At 41.6% G+C, this 25,441-nt stretch overlaps 1 protein-coding gene and 1 long non-coding RNA gene across 5 annotated transcripts; one reads left to right on the forward strand and one right to left on the reverse strand.

Moving 5' to 3' along the window:
- The first annotated feature begins 1,969 nt into the window (after positions 1-1,969).
- On the forward strand, positions 1,970-19,786 carry LOC135335851 (uncharacterized). 4 transcript variants are annotated; one of them, XM_064531440.1, is made up of 32 exons: positions 1,970-2,120; positions 6,930-8,462; positions 8,521-8,658; positions 8,743-8,973; positions 9,635-9,829; positions 9,930-10,052; positions 10,177-10,410; positions 10,611-10,760; positions 10,882-11,073; positions 11,243-11,602; positions 11,844-11,993; positions 12,106-12,300; positions 12,571-12,693; positions 12,855-13,082; positions 13,329-13,487; positions 13,889-14,083; positions 14,325-14,444; positions 14,562-14,789; positions 14,860-15,006; positions 15,112-15,309; positions 15,638-15,829; positions 15,887-16,078; positions 16,157-16,389; positions 16,729-16,872; positions 16,921-17,015; positions 17,244-17,766; positions 17,831-17,873; positions 17,958-18,061; positions 18,115-18,236; positions 18,313-18,581; positions 18,714-18,780; positions 19,148-19,780. In XM_064531440.1, the coding sequence occupies exons 1-32, from the start codon at positions 2,027-2,029 to the stop codon at positions 19,677-19,679; spliced, it is 7,509 nt and encodes a 2,502-aa protein (XP_064387510.1). In that variant the 5' UTR covers positions 1,970-2,026; the 3' UTR covers positions 19,680-19,780. The 4 variants fall into 4 exon arrangements, with proteins under 4 accessions (XP_064387510.1, XP_064387511.1, XP_064387514.1 ...); XM_064531441.1 differs by lacking the exon at positions 18,714-18,780 and having other exon boundaries at positions 19,148-19,423; XM_064531444.1 differs by lacking the exons at positions 18,714-18,780; positions 19,148-19,780 and having other exon boundaries at positions 18,280-18,392.
- Positions 19,787-20,262: 476 nt separating this feature from the next.
- LOC135336124 (uncharacterized) lies at positions 20,263-21,242 on the reverse strand. Its single transcript, XR_010394734.1, has 3 exons — positions 20,942-21,242; positions 20,631-20,706; positions 20,263-20,579 (listed from the first exon to the last, which is right to left on the reverse strand). It is a non-coding gene; the product is annotated as an uncharacterized LOC135336124 (long non-coding RNA).
- Positions 21,243-25,441: the final 4,199 nt, after the last annotated feature.

Consider the following 25,441-nt stretch of genomic DNA (forward strand, 5'->3'; position numbering starts at 1 on the left):
AATGATACTGCTTGCCTCCCACAATGCACATGATGTGTGAGAGGTGTGGTTATATACAGTGGAACCTCCATAAAACGGACACCATAACTGCTTCTTTGAAGCTTTGAAAAGGCGCTGTAGGGACAAGCTACAGCTAGGTTTTCACGATTGTGCAAAATAATGTTATCTCAGCAATAATTTTTCTGCTAATTCTGGGTGTGGCTGTCCGTTCCGGGAGGTTATTTCCATTGCTAAAGCTTGTTGGGATTAGAGAGGTGGTTGCTCCTGAGAGGTTGCTTTACATGCATTGAAGTCATTGTAGTTTCAATCTGGACCTGAGCTTTTGGCCGTTATATAGCATGTGGTTGTACTTCGGAGGTGGCCGTTAATGAAGGTTCCATTGTACTAGCTCAGGGGCGTTTCTAGAGATTGAAGCAGGAGGGTGCTCAAGAGTACAGAAAAAATGGGGCGAGCGCGATTTTACGCCCCCGCATTTATTGCGGCGCATCTTCCAGCTCCTCCCCCATGCAAGCCTTTCAGCAAAAAAGTACAGCACACTGCCCAAGAAAAGAGCGGCTCCTACTATTCTCTTCTAGAGCTTCTCTCTTCCATTCTAGTTCTGTTACTATGATACTAGACAAAGCATCTAGCTACAGTAATTTTTATGTTATTACATGTGTATCTTCTTGTAAATAACAATACAATGTATAATGTTGTAGTTTGTAGCCCAGAGCAATCTATAGTACCGGTACTATAGCTCATAGTTCCCTGCTAAATACACTCAAATGGGATCTAATACATGCATAGCGTGATAATAAGACATAATTATGAGTCAGTCATCTTGTAGGATCTCCATGCACTATTCTTCTGGGGTACATCCTAGCAAACTGGTCAATCACTGCAATGGGGATGTTCAGTCATTCTAGTGTTAGTCATTGCTTCTCAGTATCTCTCAGTGGAGCAAGAGGTGACTGGGAGAGTGCAGAGGATCTTGATCAGCTATTATGAACAACATTAGAATGGCAATACTGATTGCGCATGCTCAATTGGGCGTGGTCATGACTTGTAATCGTTGTCAATGAGATCAAGCTGCACGTATCTCTGGAGCTACAAAGTTAGCTAGCTAGAGTACTGAGTGATAGGATTAGTTTCATGGTTGTCTGGGAGGACAGGGGGGTGCTCAAGCCCCCAAAGCCCCCCATTGTACACGCCACTGCTAGCTGGTTCAGACTAATGAACGGTTGTTTTGTGTTTGTTGTGCAAAAATCCTTATGCATTAACATGTCGATCGAGATTTAGTGCAGAACTAAGAAAAGAGAAAAATATAGCTGATCAAATCTGTCAGCATTATAGACTTACTTGTCTCCATTATATGTAGAGAAGGTGCATGTGAAAGGTGTGGTTACTGGTTCGGACTAAGTAACTGATTGTACAGGTGTTGAACTATACAGGGCCTTCACTCTCAGAACAAGTGCGGCCTGGAATCGAGGCTGGTACGACAGGCGCGAGGGGGGGGGGGGGCGATCAGTATAATTATGTGTCCATACTGAATGTGTGCTCACGACCCATATTAAAACTTTTTCATTGTTATCATTCATAGCCGAATAAAGAATACTTTCAGTGTTATTTTTAATATAATTATGCACGTACACCTGTAACACCTACCCACACACTTAATGCACCTCTTATTGCCATGGGTGCATGCATGACAATTATGCATGAGCATTATGCATGAGCCTTAGGAAGCTTTATAAACTAATTCTGAAACTAATTTTTTACGGTGTTGCTTTAAACAGTATTATATAGGTGTATAGCAAGAGACTGACAACCTGGAGTAATGATTATGAGCCTATTGGTTTGGCTGACAAATAATGGATAGTGTGATGTCGAAAGTATAATTATGAAGATAACAATAACAAAATTGCCATTAGCTGTGTCAACCAAGCAGGTTGATGTCATAATAATTATATGTATTATGGGCTATATAGGATATTGACAGAAATAATGCCATTCCCAGTAAGATTTTGTCGAGTTTAGACTATAATTTATGGCTAGCTCCAACAATTTGTGTTGCTTGTTCCTATTGTCTGTCCTCCTTCATATATCACTTGGAGCTGGTGATGATCCCACCATGGATGTCAGTAAGTGGTGTTGCATGTGCACGTGCATGCTTTTCTATGATAATATAACCAGTGCTTGTACACACTAAAGTTGGATTTGAGACTCGAGTGTGTTTAGACTCAGGGAGATGGTCTGGCCTGATTCCTGTGTGCTTACATATGTAGGTTCTGAGAAAGTTAATAATTGCATGTTTGCATTTTTATGCATCTGTGAGTGTAATGAAACTATATAATAACGCATGTTTGTGTTTAATCAAACAATTGTTTGCGATGTGCTATTATAGCCGATCGTTGTTCATGCTTTCCATCACAGCACAGTATTATACAATGTGTGCATAATTATATGTTCCGTTATAAGTAGGCCCTGATAAATTATGCTTTTTTTCACCCATTATTCTATTAATTCTTGAAAAATGTGCCTATTATTCTCCTAAAAATCCGTTTGATTAATAAAATAAGTTAAGACGTATATATAAACACAACACACATGCAATTGAGCAAGATATAATTGATTCTGTATTTCTCGCTGACTCAGTTGAAATATTCCGACACTCAAATTAAGTCTTCCTAAAAGAAGGGCAGCTGATTCATGAGACACCTTCCTTAACCTTTTTACCATGAGAACATCCTTATGCAAAACGTAATGTAATGATCTTTACCAAAAATGGACATTTATTCCCAATTATTCTTGAGACACCTATTATGCTAAAATTATTCCGAGCATAATTTATCAGGGCCTAGTTATATAAGCTCGTGTTGCCCAATCTTTTACTGCCTTAAGATGACATGATTATGTTCGCAAGTATTAATTTCTGCTATTTTTGCGAATGAGAGTAAAATCGCAAAAATGTGTACTCGCAGATTATTGGAAATTGCAATGAATCTCATTAAAATCACTTGCGAGTAATTAGAGTCACAACTTGCAAGAATTAAAATATGTCGCCTTAAGGTATAATATTAGATCCCATTCGAGTGTATTTAGCAGGGAACTATAAGCTATAGTACCGGTACTATAGATTGCTCTGGGATACAAACTACAACATTATACATTGTATTGTCATTTACAAGAAAAAAATTATTGTAGCTAGATACTTTGTCTAGTAACATAATAACAGAACTAGAATGGAAGAGAGAAGCTCTAGAGTATTTTTTGGCTTTGTTTGAGAGTAGTATATAGGAGCCGCTCGTTTCTTGGGCAGTGTGCTGTACTTTTTTGCTGCAAGGCTGCATGGGGGAGGAGCTGGATGTATGGAAGTGCTGGGGTTCTAGCTTTGGCTTCTTCCTTTGGCTTTGTTCAAGAGTAGTAGAGGAGCCGCTCGTTTGCTGGCCGGGCTTGTTTGCTGCAAATTCTTGCTTAGATGTCTTCCTTTCGCTTTGTGAGAGTATAGTACGAGCCGCTTGTTTCTTGGAAAGTGTTGTTTGCTGCAAAACTGGTGGAGGAGCTGGATGTTTCCGTTTTGTGGGTGGAGCTAGGTACAGGACTATAATTTATAAACTGAGGTGGAGGAACATGGTTGACTATTTAGTAATGTGACAGCTCAAGGCATGTTCTATGGTGTTGCTTTTAACAGGGATCTATACTTATAATCAACACATGCATCTAGAAGCTGACAACCTGGAGTAACAATTATGAGCCTATTGGTTTGGCTGATGAGGATAGTGGACAATGTGATGTCGAAAATAACACAATAACAACGAGCCATTATCTGTGTCTACCAAGCAGTTGATCGAAGTTGTATATGTAAGGCTATTATAGATCTATGAGTAAAGTATAGGATATACCACACCTAAGAGGAGGATATGCACCCATATATCCTCCGCTACCGTGGTTACTCCGAGGCGGAGCCGAGGGGTATGTAACCACGGTAGCGGAGGATATATAGGGTGCATATCCTCCGAGTAGGTGTGGCATATCTGACTTATACCACGTGACTGTAGCACTATAAAAGGACCTCCCCCTAGCAACAATTCAATCACGATGCAGACTGCAAAAAAGAACAAGACTATGCCGGATTTTGCAGCCCTCAAAGAGCTAGTTGAGCAACATGTTGACTCCTACAGATGCTCAAGAGCTTCCTTGGTCCAAGCGTTGACCATTCGACGTCCCTTACTGGAGTTGCAAGCTCTTCTTGGATAAAATGTATCTAAACCGCGCCCATGGACCCATGGAAGCTTAGCCATCTTGTTGGAGAGCACCTTCAGTGTTTCTGCCGTCGCTTTGAGTCTTAGTACCGTCAAGCATGGCTCTTTTCTCTTTGCTTACTTTCTTGAACAAATGAAAAAACTAAAAAACACCTTGAAAAACTGTGCATGCCTGGGGCTGTATGCTAATATTCTATATATCCTACAGCTGTTGACCAATGAGATCAATTTGTGGTGACGTAAGTGTGGTATAAGTAAAGTTAGTGAGCAAAGTAAAGTTCAACCATTCCTATAGTGAAGATTCTGTCGAGTTTAGACTATATGGCTAGCTCACAAAGTTTATGTTGCTTGTTCCTATTGTCTGTCCTCCTTCATAGTGCACTTGGAGCTAGTGATGAATTGATCCCACCCTGGATAGCAGTAAATGCAATGGTCTTGTATCAGCTGTATATATAAAATACTTTTTTAGAGGTGTCTATATATATGGGATTTAGAAGCCCAAAGGCACTGATTAAGGTACTACAAGTGGCTGAGGGCTTCTAAGTTATAGTTAGATCTCATTTGAGTGTATTTAGCAGGAACTATGAGCTATAGTACCGGTACTATAGATTACTCTGGGCTACAAACTACAACATTGTACGTATTAGTTATTGCCCAGCCAGAGTGCAACATGCCATATATTGCACTGGAGCAATATAATGCCCGAGGGCCGCAGGCCCCGAGGGCATTATGTCATCCAGTGCAATATATGGTATGTTGCACGAGGGCGCCGGCAATAACTAACTTGTTGCCCAATGACGTTAAACTCGTCTGACTGGTCATATAAATCGTAATAAAAGACATGTGTTTTGAAGGAATTTAGTGTATTCATTAGTTTTGCTGAATTCCATAGTAAATTTTTTAGGTTTTCTTGGTGGGGCATAAGTCCCAAATGGATATCTCTTAAAGAAATCTACTGCATTTACACACAGTGCAAGTGCATATAATCCAGTGCATTATGCCATATATGCCATAATATAATGCAGTGCAATATATGGTAGCCATGGCAGTGATGCAACATGCCATATACTGAGCACTGGATTACTTTGATCTGCCCACTCACTGGGCAACAAATTGTATTGTGATTTACAAGAAGATAACACATGCATGTAATAACATAAAAATTATTGTAGCTAGATGCTTTGTCTAGTAATATAATAATAGAACTAGAATGAAAGAGAGAAGCTCTAGTTTCTTTTTTTGGCTTTGTTCGAGAGTAGTAGGAGACGCTCGTTTTTTGGGCAGTGTGCTGTGCTTTTTTGCTGCAAGGCTGCATGGGGGAGGAGCTGGATGTATGGAAGTGCTGGGATTCTAGCTTTGGCTTCTTCCTAAAGTTTCTTTCGCTTTTTTCAAGAGTAGTATAGGAGCCGCTCGTTTGCTGGGCTTGTTTGCTGCAAATTATAGCTTAGATGTCTTCCTTTCGCTTTGTGAGAGTAGTACGAGCCGCTCGTTTCTTGGGAAGTGTGCTGGGCTTGTTTGCTGCAAAACTGGGGGAGGAGCTGGATGTTTCCGTTTTGTGGGTGGAGCTAGCTAGGACTATAATTTTGTCCATCAAACTGAGGTGGAGGAACAGGGTTGACTTGAATAGAGACCACAGACTTAGTAGAGACACAGAGATGCCAAATTCAAAAAATTAGTTTTCAAAAGAATAATGATGCAGTTGCTAGGTTGGCTGTTTATATAGGTTGACTGTTGCTAAGCTAGTGCATTTCTAGTAGCCAATAGGTTTTGGGATCTAAATCAGTTAGAACATGTGCATTTGGTATCTATGCATGGTTATAGTGTCCCAAAGCTCAAGGGCTTTAGGCCGAGGGATGATGGACAAAATTATAGTCCTAGCTCCACCCACAAAACGGAAACATCCAGCTCCTCCCCCAGTACAAGCTCCTCCCCCAGTTTTGCAGCAAACAAGCCCAGCACACTTCCCAAGAAACGAGCCGCTCGTACTATTCTCACAAAGCGAAAGGAAGACATCTAAGCTATAATTTGCAGCAAACAAGCCCAGCAAACGAGCGGCTCCTATACTACTCTTGAACAAAGCGAAATGAACTTTAGGAAGAAGCTAAAGCTAGAATCCCAGCACTTCCATACATCCAGCTCCTCCCACATGCAGCCTTGCAGCAAAAAAGCACAGCACACTGCCCAAAAAACGAGCGTCTCCTACTACTCTCGAACAAAGCCAAAAAAAGAAACTAGAGCTTCTCTCTTCCATTCTAGTTCTGTTATTATAATACTAGACAAAGCATCTAGCTACAATAATTGTTATGTTACTACATGTGTATCTTCTTGTAAATCATTACGATGTACAATGTTGTAGTTTGTAGCCCAGAGCAATCTATAGTACCGGTACTATAGCTCATAGTTCCCTGCTAAATACACTCAAATGGGATCTAATCTGTAATAAATCACATAGACACTGACAAAACAGTGTCTAGATGCTAGTGCGCATGCGCAAACCTTGCCTTTGAGGCTTGACTACAATCACTTGACAACGGAACTAGGTATACTAAGTAAATTAAGTATACTAGTATACCTGCTCTGAGGCACTTTTTCCATGATCTTATCAACTAGTGTCTAAACGTATTAATTTGAGTGAATAAGGTTTCAGGTAACGATTCATAACTGCTAGAAAATTCAAAACCCCTGCAGATCCTAATGCTCCAAACACCAGAGGAAGCAGATTTGCTCTTGCCTTCATGCAGAATCACGCACGAACTGCAGGAACCACAGAACAACAAATTGGTCTTTTCATCACCACTGAACAGGAGAGCTCACGTTTTACCCTAGAGACACGATGGCCAGGAGTGAGTGGAGCAGGATTCACCGAGACATCTCCTGGATCTGGGCTGTGGTCTCGCACGGAAATTGCTCGACAAGGAGAATTCACTTTCATTAATCTGCCGGCAGGAGGGAATACCCAACCAGACATAGCCGTGCAAAACAATGGAGAAACCGATGAAGCTGAAAGACAAAAGGGACTGTTAATAACAGCAGAAAATGCAAACGATGAGCTCACTATATATGTGCTTAGTGATGAATTGGTTTCCACAGATGCGTACACGGCTATCAACTGTGTCGAGTTTCCAGGTTCGACAGATTACAAGTACTTCATCTTTTCATCTGATATATTCGGTGGAGAAAGATTTGAGAGTCGATTTCTCTTTACTCCTTGTCAAGATGATACTACTGTTAGTGTACAAGCCTCCCAAACTCAAACCCATCCCGCATGGGTGCTACCGAGTTCTGGCAACCCAAGTGCTCGAGTCGAAGCAACTTATGGGAGGGCTTTCAATCGTTTTGACACTGTGATGATTAGCAATCTTGACGATCTTACCGGCTCTATCATCACTTCTGACAAGCCATTAGCTGTATTTTCTGGACATCAATGTGGAACTCCTACTGATGATGGAACTTGCGACTATCTTGTAGAACAATTGCCACCTCATCCAACATACGGTGACCTGTTTTTCATGGCTCCCTTTGCTGTCAGACAAAGTGGTGAACTGTACAGAATTGGCTCCCTTGGGGCTGGAGCACAAGTAACAATCAATTGTGAGTGTTTACCAAGTTCAGCTGATGGGAATAATCGAGTTGGACTGGTTACCGCTGGAAATGGTGTTTACACGGCCACAGTGGGTGAAGGACAATACGCTGAGTGCCAGACACCTCAGGATTCTCAGACCTATTGTTGTGTTACGTCCTCTCAACCCGTTACTATGGCTGCTTACACACTTGGAAACTTGATTGACAACCTTCAAAACATTCAGGATCCACCACTTCCTTTTAATCCGATTGGAGATCCAGCTCTCGTTTATATACCACCAGCTAACTCTTATTTGAATAGTTATAGTCTCAGTACAGCCAAAAATTTGACTACTCAGTTTCAGGGATTTATAAGCTACATCTTGCCCACTCGCATCTTTGATAATTCCCCACAAGATCGGCAGAGGTTTCGTGTAAATGGAGAAACATACATTCCCGACCAATACGAAGCCATCAACTGTTTAGTAGGTGGTTCAAATGAGGTGTGTGCTTACGGAGCTACCAGATTTTTGGGTGTTGGTAATTTTGACCTTTCTTACGACAACATTGAAGGTGGAGCATTCTGGGGATTTACATATGGCTACGCTCCAGAGGTTTCATTTGCTTATCCTTTGGCTTTTGAAATGGAGCCAGTTGGATGTAAGTTTCCAGAAAATTCTTGTGATATTTTTATGCATTTTTCTCTTTGTTTATTCAGTGGCCTGGATTCGAGCAGTGGATCTAGTTGTACTGGAAACTGTTGGAACGGTTGATCTCATGTTTAGTATCACCCGTGGTGATCAGTCAGGGCGTAGTAGAGCATTTGCTGACACTCAAGACCTCTCAGCCATAGAAGGTATTTAGTTCACATACCATTACGCATGCAGTAAAGTCTTGTTATTGTTTATTGTATAATTGCTAATCAATGACTTCCATGCAGGTTCTGATTATAATGATCCTCCGCCACAAAATAATGGTGGGCCCACTCAAAATGGCAACCTGCGATGGAGAGCTGGTGACACGTTACTTCATGTTCCATACGTAGTCACTATTTTGGATGATGACACTCCAGAGCCAGTGGAAGTGGTGGAGGTGATTGTGCAGTGTGTTGCAGGAGAGAACTGCTACCTGCCCAGAACTCGGTACACCATAACCATTATTGATGATCAAGGTGAGTGTCACTTCAAGGTGGTGGCTACTACCATAGCAACAAGTTTTTTTGTAGTGGCCCCACATGAAAGCCACTCGTATTGTTTGGTGGTAATAATGTGACAGCTGTGGCCATGGGGAGAATGTAATTGTGGAACAATAAGCTTGGCAACCAACAGATGGGCTGTGGTTTAGTAAGAACACAAGCAGATGGTTGTGGTCATATAATTATATGATTATAGATTATCCTTTGATGTATCATCACTCTAGTTTCCTGGAAACAGTTTTATTATTAGTTTAAGTGGCAGGACTACTATAAACATGTAAGTGCATACTGCTCTTGTAATTACTAGTAACCACACAAGCAGATGGTTGTGGTCAGTGCTATACTTTGATGTACCATCTAAAGCTACACTCTAGTTTCCTGGGAAACAGTATAATTATTATTATTAGCTTATAGTGGAAGCAATAGGCACACACTAGAATGCTGGCTACTAAACATGCAAGGGCGTGCATGCATTCAGTTGCTCTTGTGAGTGTGTTTACAGGGAGTCATAGCATTCTGCATGTGTTTGAGCATAACATTGATTGTTGTTAGCCAATGAATATAGTGCATGGATCGACGTTATTACCTTACGGGCCTTGTGTGATAATGATCAAGATTACTGCCCATCCCTTTATAGGTGCCTGTCTTGACCTACCTCCTTTCTCTGGTGGTTCCATCTCATACGACTTTGAGTTTTTCTCAGAGATTAATGGTCGACCATACGGAACAGTTGCCACGTACATGTGTGATGCTGGAAGTATAACGGGAGAACCTACAAGGACTTGTGAGAATGGAGTGTGGTCAGGAAGTGAACCAAGCTGTGGGGCGGCAAGTAAGTAGACCCATACACTGTCAGTAGTTTGGCATCCTATACATGATCGTAATTTACTGCCATTATACTATGAAGGAATGATGACTTTGCTTCCCTGCAGATCCGGTTGTGATTATGTTCAGTAGGGCCACGTTCTCATTCGGTGAGAGTGATGGACAAGGCTTCGTGGAGATAGTGGCAAACATGGCTCCCACTCAAGACCTTGACTTCATAGTCACTGGAGGTAAGTAGCTCATAGTGTGAATTGTGCCATTGTAAAATTATGAGCATTTTCATGCATGCTTTTAAGAGCTATAATTTAAAGCCTCTTGCACATTTATTACGTGATACACTAATCGTTATTGCAGGCCCCAGCACTCAAGACTTTGTGGTTGTGTCGGCAGCTGGTCTTCCTGGTCGGTTCACACTCTCTGCTGGGCAGACGTCCGTCCGAGTGCCGTTCAACATCAATAACGATGAGGTTGGTCTGGAGGATCTGGAGACGTATTTGGGATTTCTCTCCCTCACCTCTGAGGCTATGGCCGCTGGACACTCTTTGGGAGCTCTAACTCAAGCCACCGTGTCAGTCACGGACGATGACGGTATATCTATACACTATAAATATATACTTACACATTGTCTTTGGACACTCTATGATGTTGTGTATACACTGTGCAATGAAGACTGTGTCATTTTATTCTCTTTGCAATCAAATTAATTGTAACGGGAAGACTGGCTATCATTCCAGCTACAAACAAATGATTAATTGTTGTTCTAATGGAATGTCAATATGCCCACACAGCTGTCGATGTGAGTGTGGGTCAGACAGCGTACAGTGTTCAAGAATCTGACGGCTCAGTCACTCTCTCCTATGTACTCAACCGAGAGGCTGTCAGAGACGTGTCATTTGATGTCATCAACACTGACGGAACAGCCACTGGTGGTGGTATCGGTACGTATGTCTGCAATACTTAGTGATGACCGTTGTTAAGATTAGGGTCAGCGCCAAACTATCTCTGCAGTGCCAAACTATCTCTGCAGTGCCAAAACTAATTTTCTTGATCCCTTTGTAGATTATGTCTCTGCTGGCTACTCTCTGAACATTCCTGCTGGTCAAACTGGTGTGACCAGAAGTGTTACCATAACAATGGACAATCTAGGATTTGAAGGAGACGAGAACTTTGTCAACACTATATCCACCATCAGCACTGTTGGTGTGGGGGCGGGTGAACCTGATGCCACGGTTACCATTCAAGACTCAGATAGTACGTTGCTTTTATCTTGTATGTAGCTAGGAAGAAATCACGTTTTGTTGGTCAATAGAATGATCACAGATTAATGTATAAGCAAACCACCGTGTAACATAATCTGTAGCTTGGTTTATCTTGAACTCGATTTTATAATATTGATTATCAATTGTGTTATTTTTTGCAGCTATTCAGATTATGTTTAGCATGGCGATATTCTTGTTTGCTGAGAATGTTGAGGGTGGTCAAGGCTTTGTGGATATCGTGAGCAACATACCAGCTGCACAAAGCTTCACATTCAACGTTAATGGAGGCCCCAGCACTCAAGACTTTGTGGTTGTGTCAGCAGCTGGTCTTCCTGGTCAGGTGACATTCCCTGCTGGCCAGACGTCCGTCCGAGTGCCGTTCAACATCAATAACGACGAGGTTGGTCTGGAGGATCTGGAGAGCTATTTGGCATCTCTCTCCCTCACTTCTGAGGCTATTGCCGGTGGAGTATCTCTGGGAGCCATCTCTCAAGCCGATGTGCAAGTGGTGGATGATGACGGTATGTGGAGCTTGTACGTAGTTGTTAATGGCAACATAACATGCACAGCTGCACGTATACTGAGTTGATATTCACACACTGGGATTTGTTGCAGTAATTATTGCAGTCACAATTAACATTGTACAAGTACTAGCCTATAGCAACTGTCAGTATAATTATTTTTGCAAATGCTCACTCAAATTACGTTGTGCTATTACTGTGTTATAGCGCTACAATATAAATGTGTGGTTATATTATGCAGAGGTCAGTGTGAGTGTGGGTCAGACAACATACAGTGCTCAAGAATCTGACGGCTCAGTCACTCTCTCTTATGTGCTCAACCGAGAGGTTGTCAGAGACGTGTCATTTGATGTCATCAACACTGACGGAACAGCCACTGGTGGTGGTATCGGTACGTATGTGTGCAATACTTAGTGATAACCGTTGTTAAGATTAGGGTCAGTGCCAAACTAATGTGTTAAATCTCTGCAGTGCCAAAACTAATTTTCTCAATCCCTTTGTAGATTACGACTCTGCTGGCTACTCTCTGAACATTCCAGCCGGTCAAACTAGTGTGTCCAGAACCGTTTCCATAACGATGGATGGCGTAGCAGGAGAGACACCCCCTGAAACCTTCAGTAATTCTATCAGTTCGATCAACACAGATAGTGTAGTCGCTGGTCCAGCCGAGGCTACTGTCCAGATCCTGGATTCAGATGGTAAAGATCACTAAAACTATTTGCATAATTATCGTAAAGCAGATAGTATTCAAAGGTCTAAATGTGGGCTATAATTATATATAATTATGTATGTGGTATATATATACAACCCCACATTTTTACAACGTGTTGCACTTCCATAAAATTATAATAATGGTGCTAGATTGGCCTCTTGCATGGTTATAGCTTTGCCTAGCTATAATCCCTTTATTTTGAGCTAGTGCATGCATGTGCTCGCACTTCAATTAATGTATCTCCTCCCACCACCAGCACCAGTTACCGTGTCATTCGGAGAAATTGAATACAACTTTGTTGAGAACGAGGTTACAGGCACTATTCGAGTGGTGACCTCAAGACCCTCTCCTGTTGACATCTCATTTACTGTTACTGCACGTACGTTGTCGTAGCTACTGTTCTTTTTAGAATGCAGCATCTAATTTGTGAACAAAATTTAATTACCACTATCACACACACTCACTCACCCACCCACTCACACTCACCCACACACTCACACCCACTCACCCACCCACTCACCCACTCACATACACACACAGCTCTCAGTGATACCCAGTTCATAGCCCCATCCGGTGGATCCATTGACGTCACTGCAACCTTCCCAGCTGGTACCAGTTCGTTTGACATCACATTTCCCATCAATGATGATAACGTTGCCCTTGAGGCGGTGGAGGAACTAATTGCCACGCTGAGCCTTAACAACGCACCTACTGGAGTGGAACTCGGCACGCCCAGTGTGACTGTTATCAGGATACAAGATGATGATGGTGAGTGTGATCATGGGTGCATGTGTGTGGGTGTGGGTGACACTCACCTTGTTTCTAACGACATGAGAGTTAATTAGCGATGGGATAATAAAAGTGTATATGTATGTATTTTGGTGTATGCTTGGTCTCACTCCCCGTACGGTTAGCGTTATTATTTACAGCAGAGGTATTAATTTACTAACGCTATGACAAATTTATTGGCTTATTTTCTCTGTTTCATACAACTCATTTTATTGACCTCCCCAGACTTTTCTGTTGGTTTTGTCAATGACCAAGTGTCCGTTTCTGAAAGTGAAAGTAGTGTTACCCTCAACATTGTGAGCACTCCAGCAGCTCGTCCGGTAGAAATCACCGTTATCACTCAAGACATTATTGGCGGAGTAAGACCAACAACGGCTGATGCTGGTAAGATATTTATTACACAGTGAAGTCTGTCTATTTTGGTCACCCTATAAAGCAAGTACTCTACAGCATACAGCCAGCTGGTTATGCTCCGAGGCCAAAGTTTCCATATTATTATTCAGCATGGCCCCAATTAAGTGAATAATCAGTGTACTCTGAATGAATGGGGAGTGTTGATTGGAGCTAAGTGTTTGTTGTACCAGCGTTGGTACATGTGTCACTGTTACCGAGTCTACCATGCAAGGGTGACCGTTATAGACAGGTTTCAATGATATACTGAGAATGTGTATAGATTAGCAAGCAAGCATTTGATAAAATTAATGTTCTCTTTCAAATCATTTTATTTCTCTCTACTGTGCACATTGTTGTATGCCACTTACAATGCTTTTCCACTGCATACACAGACTACAACATTACTATGGCGGATATAACCATCCCAGCGTTTACTACATCCACTGACTTCACCGTGGGGATTATCACCGATAATGTTGTTGAAGGTGATGAAGTCTTCCGAGCTGTAATAGTTGGAGCTGCAGCTGACGAGGAACCATTGCCCGTTAGTCAGCCCCAGAGTGAGGTCACCATTGTAGACGATGATGGTGAGTGATGATTTTCAATATAGCAATGTTTTTGTTTGCCTACAACTTTAGTTAGGATTGTTCAATTTTTGAAGTACATATATTCCATATGATTATAGGTTTCTCTGAAAGCCCTTTCAAACAATGTGTGTTACTATGTTTTGCGGTGATCCATGACTGCCCATAACTCTAGTCTGTATTAAATTAAATATCCAATTTAAGAAAAAGTTAACGATTTTTTGTTGTGGTATGCATCTTGCAGTGGTGAGTGTCAGCTTCACCATGGCAACCTTCTCTTTTAATGAGGAATCTGGAACTGGCTTTGTAACTATTGTCAAGAATGGTGTCACCAACTTCCCGTTCGATATCAGAGTAACTGGAGGTTCGTGTTATTTGTGTTGTATGTACATGCTGCAGCCTAGAAATACTAAATTGCATAATTATACATGCATGTACAGTGACCTGTTATTACAGTGTGTTTACATAATTATTTACACAGGTCCCAGTACACAGACTGGCATCATGGTGAATGCAGGCGGTATTGATAGCACTATCACATTCCCTGCCGATCAGCAAATGATCACAATCGACTTTCCTGTCGGTGATGATGAGTTGGGACTGGAAGTGTTGGAGCAATACATTGCCAACTTGGAGATCATTGGCTCTCCCAGTGGAGTCGTTACCGGGACGATCACTTCCGCTGAGGTGCAAGTGAGAGATAATAATGGTAACTAATTGAGTAAAGGAGAGTAGCTGTTCACAGCCACTCCCCCACACACGCCCCCACACACACACAGAAGTGTCAGTTGGATTCCACGTTGAATCAGTGACAGTGGAAGAAAGTGATGGAATGTTCAGAATGTGTGTGCGTCTGAACATACCTGCCGCTGAGAATATCATTGTCTCCTTAGCAATACAAGACGGCTCTGCTATAGATGGACAAGGTGTGTGAGAAGTGTCCTTTTTTTAAAGTCAATTAACATAATTATTCCCTCCGCACATGACACCTAATCCCCCCTCCCCTCACATACACACACACGCACACACAGATTACACCTCCTCGTCTATTCCCTCTGAGCTACTGATAGCAGCTGGTGAGACAGAGGCATGCTTCACGGGTGACATCATCGAGGATGGAATACCAGGCGAGGGTACGGAGTCCTTCACCATATTTATCACCGGAGTGGATCAATCTGGAGTAATCATATCTAGAGACACAACCCAAGTTATTATACAACACAGCGATGGTAAGTATCTCTGTGCTTTATAAAATAATGTCAAATCAGTATACCCAAGTGAGTCAAGTGACTATAATAATATCTTTGACCCCCAATAGCATTGTTGGTGGGCCTGTTTGTATGTTTGATCCTTTTGAAAGGCCATAATTTTAGTTCTGGTGGACACAATTTCAATGATTTGTGGTTTTATGAAACACAGGTCTTTCAGTTGGTATCTCTCTGAAAATATCATGGACATTTTCCTAAAATGAGTAAAGAGATTCTTTTAATCTTTCAGAAAACCACAAAATCGTTTATTGAAACACAAGTTGGTTCATGCAGCTTTATTCTCCCACAGCACAATGCCTTCCTCTGCCAGAGATAGCCAATGGAATGATATCTTACCTTCCTGATAACACTTCTGATTATGACGTTGGAACTACGGCCATTTATCTTTGTGATGATGGATTCTTTCTCAGTGGAGACATAACTAGAGATTGTCAATCTGACGGAATATTCTCTGGTATGGAACCTGTTTGCTCTATGATTTGTGAGTGGACCATCTTTATTTATATTCATGGTATCTAAAAAAATAATGCCTTTCCAGCTATGTGTGCTGACTTGCTTGCTATTGCTAATGGAGACATTGCTTACAGTTCTACTAACATGCCACGGCCGATAGGCACTGTTGCCTCATACACTTGTAATGATGGCTTTAACATTGCCGGCCCAGTGAGCAGAACTTGTGTGGAGAACGCTGGCTCAGGAATGTTCGATATGACAGCTCCAACTTGTATTCGTAAGTTTATCAATCATCTACTCTTGCAACAATGGGTTTTTATTTTATGTGTCTTGTAAAATGCACTAACTTCTACAGCTGGTTGTAAAGCGGAGATATACCAGAGTCATTCTTGGCCCAACACGGCACTAGGGTCTACTGCACTGTCCCCTTGTCCATGTGTTGAGGTATTGGGTGTGTTCGCAGGGAATGTCAGCAGACAGTGCTCTGGTTCAATCAGTGAGGGAGGTGTGTGGAAGGATGAGCTTGACCTCAGCAACTGTGAGACTACACTTTCAGTCATATCCCGGGAATTGTGTGAGATTACACTAGTGAGTGGTTTTAGGAAGTTAAAAATAATATACCTGTTAGAAAACTGCATGACTAAAACATTGCTTATTTAATTAATTCTATAATTATAGCCAACCAACCAAAATGTTGTCTTTTAGTTACCGTATAGCGGGTTATTTTCGTATTTCATATTATTATAACTAAGCCGCAATGGATTCAATGTCACAGCTATCCTGAGCTGTACGAATATTAAAAATACGAATGGATAGTTCATACGAACGTTTGCACCAACAAAATTTACCTGCTATACGGTAGTTAGAGCTAGCTGAATTCCTCATTCATTTTGCTGTACTGAAATGAATCACTTTTCCCTTTACTAGGGACTCTCATCAAATATGACAACTCAAGTGTCCAATCAGATTGCCAACATTACATCCAAACCTCAAAATCTGACTGCAAGTCAAATCACCTTGGTTACTGCAATAGTAGAGCAAGTAGCAGAAAAAGCTGCTGTCAACCAAGAGGTGAACATTGTTACTTGCCAATGAGTTATGACTCTTTCACATATTCAGGTGAGGGATAACTATCTTCAAACAATCAACAATATTCAGCAAGCCGATGCTGACGTCATCTATGAGAGCCAGCTGGCAATGAATTCATCAACAAGGTATGTTGGAAGTAATAATTTTGGGCTGTTTATTCATGTAAGCCTTACAAAAGGTGCTAACTCCCGCTATGTATTTTATGATAGTCCTTCTCTTATCCAATTTTTCCCTTAATTCCCTGTATGTATAATTATGTGTTAAGTTGAAACCCATTATTAGTTAGAAATTATTATGCTGTCATCTTTTGCCAGAATATGTTTACGCTAACAATATTTACCCTCTCGGCATAGGATTCTTGCAAGCCTCGAAACATTTCTGGACAATCTCAATACTTCAACTGTTTCCACAAACTCCACAAGCAATCAGACTGTTTTCAGTTTCGAAAAATTTGCTATCACAGTGCAAGATTTAGACCCTGACAGTTTCCAGGGCCAGACATTTGTTGTTGATTTAGGCCCTGTTGAAGAGGCAGTGAACAATACTGGCGTTATCGACCAAGATGCTCTGATGACGGCTAATGATTACACAGCTGATAACAGATCAGATACTGATTCGCTTAGTGAAGACACTGACAACTCAACAGCCTCTCTACGTTTAAGCCCTTTGATTCTTGAAGAATGCCCTACAACAAATCTTTCACTTCGGCACAGACTAAGTTACTCTGTTTTCTTGTCTGATGTGCTTTTCCTTCCTGAGAACAGAAGTACTAATCAGGTGGGATCTATTGTGGTGGCTGCAAGACTAGCTTGTCTGCAGACCAACAAGACAGTGCTCACAGTACCAGTACGGACTAGCTTTCTGATCAGAGCGAAGGTATATATATTATTATGAACAAATTAAAAATATGTAAGTAAGTTACTTTGTGATTTGTCTGCAGAATAATATCGAAAACAGTAGCTGTGCTCTGTATAGGACTCAAGGTAAGTTCCCGGACTTTGCAGCTTTAATAACTTAACAAGCTCACTATACCTTTCATTTTCTATTTTTACTGCTGGCTATTTCAGGTCAGTTTGGAGCTTGGGACACTGCTGGATGTAGAGAGATAACCAGTTCCAATGGGAGAAAAGATTGCGAGTGCAGACAATTGGGCCACTTTGGAATACTCTTTGTAAAATTAATGACTGTCTATATTACTATACTGATTTATCCTCATGATTACAGGATTTAAATCCAATGTCATTACCTGAAAATCTTGCAATTGCTTTGAGCACCATCACATACATTGGCCTGGGCTTGTCTGTAGTGTGTCTTGTGGTGTTCATATTCACTATTTTTATCAGCAAGTAAGTAGCAATTATAAAATATAACCTAATTACACCTGTCCAGTTAAGTTTGACGTTTTTCTATTCTATTCTGTAGGAAGCTCCTCGCTGAAAAGCAGAATCAAATCCTCGTCAACATGAGTATTTCACTGATATGCCTGTACGTCACCTTCCTCATTGGAGGGTTCACTGTTGGTGTCCCACCTCTCTGTGGGATCATGTCTGCACTCCTGCAGTATTTCTTTTTAGTGTTCTTCTCCTGGGCGGCTGTAGAAGCTGTCTGGCTCTACCTCAAACTGGTAGTGGTAATGGGATCTCAGTCCCTCACCTCCAAGTTCATGCTGAAGGCTGGACTTCCAGCTTGGTGTAAGCAATCGCTAATGTTGGCATGAGGGATCGCTTGGGTATACTCATGAGTTGATATAATGCATTCAGTTTTGTTGATGTGCTTCTTGTCTGTATAATTATAGTTAGAGTGCTTAATTATTCCACATGCAGTACTTCCCTTTATGATTGTTGTCATCAGTGTGGGGGCGGGACACCAGTACTACAGCAACCCATATTAGTAAGTACTTGGAAATCTTATAAAGTTGATTTTTCGCAATGTATAGCGGGTATAATCAATTTGAGGGTATACATTTGCAGAAACATGCACCGTTAGAAAGAATTTCGCGTTATTTTTAGCGAAGAAAAAAGGTGAAAGTTTATTACCCTTGAAATACACCCGCTATACTACGGTAAATCAGCCTGATGACGATGCTACAGCACACTTAAAATAATACTGAATTCCGATGCTGAGTTCTGCATGCATGCATGTGTAGTTCAAGTCATGCACCCTCATATAACATGCATGTGGCATGTATATACGGTATTACGCCAGACCCCCGGCCCATCGATCACATAATTATATACACACATCATTATTCATTCAGCTGTCGTCCTACTGAATGGCCTTTCTATTTTGGATTCATTCTTCCTTTTGTCATTATCTACATACTCAACTGGATCGTGTTTGTTGCCATCATGGTGTCCATTTGCAAACATTTTAGAAACCTGCAGTCACTAAACGAGAGCTCCGTATGTCAACAGTTGAGGAATTTTAAGAAGAACTTGGTCATTGCAATGTGCCTATCGGTTGTACTCGGCCTGGGTTGGGGCCTTGGACTAGTATCAACAAGCTCTGGTCTTGTGGAGCTGTCATTCACATTTCAAGTGATATTCTCGATCTTTGTAGGCTCTCAAGGTGTGCTAATTTTTATTATATATGGTCTTCGAAGCACTGAATTCCGCCAGACATGGATAAAACTCTTTAGTAGCTGTCGATCAAATACTGATAACTTTGTGTCTTCTGAGAAAGGAAGCACTAATCCACGAGATAATTCTAGCACTGTCGGAGTGGAGTTATCGAGCATGAACACATTACCAAGCAAACAGTGTTCCCCACGCAATGAAGAAAAGAACTAACTTGTATTATAAAGGAAACAAGATAAATACTTGAGTTTGTATATATACTTAACAATTATATAGAAGGTTGACTGTTATCGCATGCATGCATAATCAATATAGTTGTGGGAAGTTTAATATAATAATTGTTATAAGCAGGAGCACATGAGAGGATCCTGTTATAAAACTATAGGATGGGCTGCTAGGAAAACAAGCAGATGGAGATAGTCAATGCTATATGTTCTTGAATGATTGTGCTTGGGATTAGTGTTAGACCATAATGAGTGTGATGTGATGATGAAAGTTTAATACAATTGTTGTACTGTATAACGAATGTGTGTGAATGAGTGTGGTTCAGAAGGGAACCAACCTGTAGTGCAGCTATACTGCATCTATGTATAGGGGAGCTAGGAGTTGTAGCCTCGGATCTCCTCAGTTTTAATTTTGTGGGGTCAAAATTAATAATACCAAATTTCACTGTTAACTCTAGCCTCAATCCCAGGCCGAGTTTTCGCTTTTATAACGGTTAGGCAAACAACTGGGCCTGGTACTAGTTGTCTGCGCATGCGTCAAATTTTCATTGTATATTTGTGGTCGGCAAAAATATTTAATAAATCAATAATAGAAATTTGTACACAGAAAATGCACAGAGTGAGTACACAAAAGATGCACATAGGGAGCTGCTTCACAAAGGCCTGGGGAGTTGCCAGTTGTGCTGCAGCACAATTACAGTGACCCAGGGCAACTTCAGGATGATTGAATGCCTTCAAATTACGTTTCAAAAAGATTTAGCAGGCTGCTGGACTTCTCTGATTCTAGGCCCCAACTCGTAACTCATTGCTTGAGAAAACGTAGATTCTCTTGATGTCTCTGAGCTACCCAGCAACGCTCGAATGAGCAGGTCATACTTCAGTCCTGTGTCTGTGAGTATAGGACAATATTAAAAGAAACCAAAGACGGTTAAACCCTTACCTCAAACTGTCCAGTCTCGTCCGTTAGTATAGCCAAGAGGAGCACTGTTGGGATAGCTGGATATTAGCCATTGCTCCTGTACAGAGAAGTAGACATTTTAAATACGTGTAGATCTATACATATTAATTAAATTTCTCGGTTATAGTGTCATTGTCGACGAGCTGATGATGGCAGCACCAAGTTCTCTAGCTCACACTCTTCACTTGATCCACCATATTAATGATGAAACTATAGTCTACCTACATTCTTGCCAAACATGAACAAGACTTGATAGCATAGCCGGCCATAGGGCCCACACAAAAATATCTGACCTTAACAAGCTTGACAAAGCTTTATACCTCTTCCCTTGTTGTTCAGTCTTCAGAATAAGCTTCAGAGAAGAGAGAAGCTTCAGCTAAGAGCCATTCCAATCGATTCCAATAATGATAAAACGGGAACTGACTTCTAGTACACAATAGTACACGAATATAAATGTCACGAAAGTGAACGAGAATATCCATTTGTCAGAATCTGACAAACGACTGACGCATGCGCAGACAACTAGTACCAGGCCCAGTTGTTCGCCTAACCGTTATAAAAGCGAAAACTCGGCCTGGGATCGAGGCTATGTTAACTCAAGCTATAGTTCAAAAATGTTATATATATGGAGCATGCATGGGTGCAATTGCAAGAATAAATAATAGCGTCTCTCTCAACAAACAAACAGTGGGTGTGGTTTGATTATGGTTCTGTCACCTTCTGTAGTCTCTAATGTGGGACCCATCGGACCGAGTCTCAAAATGAAACCTAATCCAGGTGTAGCGATGGCATTGGGTCATAACTGTGCGTTCCTTGTTGCTTAGGAAACTATATCAAGACAGTCAACAAACTAACTAGAGTATTGAAGTGCTAACCCTCGGCTGTTGTCAATGACATGATTATATAATAGATCTATTAGAAACAAGTCTATACCATGCCAGCTCTGCACTATCTCTCCATTCATCATACTTTTAATTGTACAAAATGTATATTTTAACTATCCCTTGATCAAAGTGTCAGTAATCTCATTACGCTGCATGTATACTGTGTATAGTGAGTAGCCCATTTTGCTTTGCTGCCAACTCATGATCATCATAAGCTTTATGGGATTGTCTACATAAGAACTGTGTGCTGGTTCCCACCAGTGTGATGTGTTGATACAGTATCATAACTATAGCAATGCTAGAAAAATCCAGTAGCCAATAGAAAGTATGTAGCCTACATAAATTTAATAGAAAGCATAATATTTGCGTGTTATTTTGGTCCTGTGACCATTTTATTCTTACCCCATAATAATACACTGAAGGCTCTAATTTCCTACGTGACAAGATAAAAGGAAATCAAAGGAAATCGTGGTATTGCTAAATTTGTGTTATTCATAGTGTGTCTAATTAATTAGTCGCAAGTAAGTTCATCGCATTTTCCAATTATCTGTGAGTATAAATTTTTACGGTATTTTTATTCTCATACACAAAATTAATGACAAGAAATTAATTCCCTTATGTCACCTTAATGTATAATTATAGTAACTGTATAATTATGCATAATAATTATAGCTAGATCTAGCTATAATTATGACCCTAGCTATAACAAAATAAAAAATGAAATAGCTACTATTATTATATCACTATTGTAGGGTCTCAGGTATAAATTATATCTACTCATTTCCCCCATTATTTTTAGAGCTTGTAAAGCAGAAGCTCAGCCATTTCTGTCTGTTTTTATCGGATTTATTCTTATTCCTCCAATCATCATAGTTATAGTACTTGGAGGTGGAGACTCTTGAAGTGGAGCGCCCGTAGTTACAGCGCCCAGGCCTATAGGAAGAGTGCCTGTAGTTACAGCGCCCAGGCTTGTAGTAAGAGTGCCTGTAGTTGCAGCGCCCAGGCCTGTAGGTGGAGTGTCTGTAGTTGCAGCGCCCAGGCCTGTAGGTGGAGTGTCTGTAGTTACAGCGCCCAGGCCTGTTGATGGAGTGTCTGTAGTTGCAATGCCCAGGCCTGTCTGTGGAGTGTCTGTAGTTGCAACGCCCAGGCCTGTAGGTGGAGTGTCCGTAGTTGCAACGCCCAGGCCAGTAGGTGGAGTGTCCGTAGTTGCAGCGCCCAGGCCTGTAGGTGGAGTGTCTGTAGTTGCAGCACCCAGGCCTGTAGGTGGAGTGTCTGTAGTTGCAGTGCCCAGGCCTGTAGGTGGAGTGTCCGTAGTTACAGCGCCCAGGCCTGTAGGTGGAGTGTCTGTAGTTGCAGCGCCCAGGCCAGTAGGTGGAGTGTCCGTAGTTGCAGCGCCCAGGCCTGTAGGTGGAGTGTCTGTAGTTGCAGCACCCAGGCCTGTAGGTGGAGTGTCTGTAGTTGCAGTGCCCAGGCCTGTAGGTGGAGTGTCCGTAGTTACAGCGCCCAGGCCTGTAGGTGGAGTGTCTGCATGTAGTTGCAACGCCCAGGCCTGTAGGTGGAGTGTCTGTAGTTGCAGCGCCCAGGCCTGTAGGTGGAGTGTCCGTAGTTACAGCGCCCAGGCCGTAGGTGGAGTGTCTGTAGTTACAGCACCCAGGCCTGTAGGTGGAGTGTCTGTAGTTGCAACGCCCAGGCCTGTCGGTAGAGTCCAGGGGCGAATCCAGCAGGTAGCATAGGGTGCTCAAGCACCCCCCTGACCTTGGACAAATTAATTATATTTGTGTCTCACTCATTGGTTGATGGAAGTCACTCAGACTTGGTACTAGCTAGCTGAGTAGCTGTAGACTTATCTAGTACAGTAGTATCTTTAAAAGCTGTGATAAAAGCAGCACTGCAGTGCAGACTAGGCTCGACAAGAATAGTGTGCAGTACAACACTTGCAAAATTACTTTATTATTGACACCGCACCTACCGGAAATGATGTCAAAAGGGGGCGTAACCCCGGATTTTCGCGCGCTACTGTCTCAAGGAGACTCTTGCAGCACCTACCTATCACTTTTTCTAGATCCGCCACTGTGGAGTGTCCGTAGTTGCAGCGCCCAGGCCTGTAGGTGGAGTGTCCGTAGTTACAGCGCCCAGGCTTGTAGGAAGAGTGCATGCCCGTAGTAGTTGCAGCGCCCAGGCCAGTAGGTGGAGTGTCTATAGTTGCCAGTCATTGCAATCACTGCTGACAGTACAGTTTGGCAATAATATAGCTGGATATTGACTACAAAAATAGAAAGGTATGTAGAATGTATCAGAGTGACAATCATGTAATGCATGAGCAAATATTCATCACTTAGAGACATTGTTGTCATGTCCAGGTCATTGAGCGTGACCACCCATCGGCAGAAGCTGGGTTCCATGCCATGTTGCAGCACTGGGTGAGGAGACCCTCCCCTCCCCCCTCAGGCCTGGTCGGCCCTCATTAGAGCACTAAAATTCCCCGTCATCAACCGAGCAGACATTGCAGCAGACATGCATAGAGACCCATCAAGTATGTTGCACAATTGTATGTGCACATTACATTGCATTAACTAACTCCTGAATGTGCAGGATGTGTTGGGAGTATCTAGAGATGGTGAATCATCCATTCCCTCTCAGGATCAGCAAAACGTTAATTTTGTCCAAAAATGTTTGTATTAGCATTGATTCAGCTTGACTTGCTTGCTACAGAGCCACTCAGTGTGAACCAGCACTTGAAGGTGGTGAGAGAGGCCATGCACCTGGGAAGTAAGAGCCATTAATGGAAGTGTCTGGGAGAACAGTTGGGAGTTACCATGGGGAAATTAGAATTGAGCCATCAAAATGTCCCTAATGTATGCCTTCTATATAATTTTGTTATTTAGACTAAGTAAGTTGATCGTGTTGTGATTTCTTCCCACAGGAGATTCAGCACAACCATCCTCATGTAGCTGGAGCTTGTTTAACTGGCATACTGGAGCACTGGTTGACCCAGACTGACCCTCCCCCCTCCTGGTTCACTCTCATTGAGGTTCTCAGATCCCCTGCTCTTGGAAGGGAGGACATTGCCAGTGAGATTGAGACTAGGATCACTACGTATATACCACACCATTAGGCATATAGACAGGTGGACACATGAATTGTCCAAAAAGTAACTGTCTTATAATAGTATAGTTCCTTTCTCAGACTTGAACACATGCAAGCATTGTAGTGATTGGTATAAGAAGTTTTATAATTATACCAATCACTACAGTGCTTGCTACTTTACTACACTATAGTTCTATTAGCTAGAACTATATAATTATAATAGCTTAGACACTAGTTGATAAGATCTACATGGGAAGTACATGGGAAAAGTGCCTCAGAGCAGGTATACTATGGGACTTAGTATACCTATAAATTTACTTGGTATACCTAGTATTCCGTTGTCAAGTAATTGTATTGTAGTCAAGCGATTTGCGCATGCGCACTAGTATCTAAATGAGTTAGACACTGTTTTGTCGGTGTCCATGTGATTTAGAAGTCCTCAGCCACTTTAGTACCCTCGCTACGCTTGGGATACTAAATCAGTGCCTTTGGGCTTCTAAATCCCATAGACACCTCCAAAACAGTGTCTAACTATTATGTAGTAATTTTTATTCATACATAATTATAATATCCTTCGTTTATTGTTGTTATAACAAATATTTCATATTCAGTTTTATAGACGAAGTCATGTATATACATGGTGTTCAAAAAGTGACACAATATAATAATATTTATAATAAACAGATGATCGGCGTATGCATGTCTATAATTATTGATAATACATGGTACAGAGTGTTTTTCAATGACAACGTCTGTTGAAGCAAAACATGTACAATAGCAGAATACTTAGTATCTAGCACATCAGGCAAACTGAAGATCAAG

The sequence above is a fragment of the Halichondria panicea genome, chromosome 5, assembly GCF_963675165.1.
Source record: "Halichondria panicea chromosome 5, odHalPani1.1, whole genome shotgun sequence".
Taxonomy (NCBI): Eukaryota; Metazoa; Porifera; class Demospongiae; order Suberitida; family Halichondriidae; genus Halichondria; species Halichondria panicea.

Coding starts and splice junctions, on each gene's coding strand:
- LOC135335851 (XM_064531440.1), top strand. CDS start 2,027: ATGGCTAGCTCCAACAATTTGTGTTGCTTGTTCCTATTGTCTGTCCTC. Junction 9,830..9,929: donor ACCAAGCTGTGGGGCGGCAA/GTAAGTAGACCC, acceptor GCTTCCCTGCAG/ATCCGGTTGTGATTATGTTC. Junction 15,830..15,886: donor ACCTGTTTGCTCTATGATTT/GTGAGTGGACCA, acceptor ATGCCTTTCCAG/CTATGTGTGCTGACTTGCTT.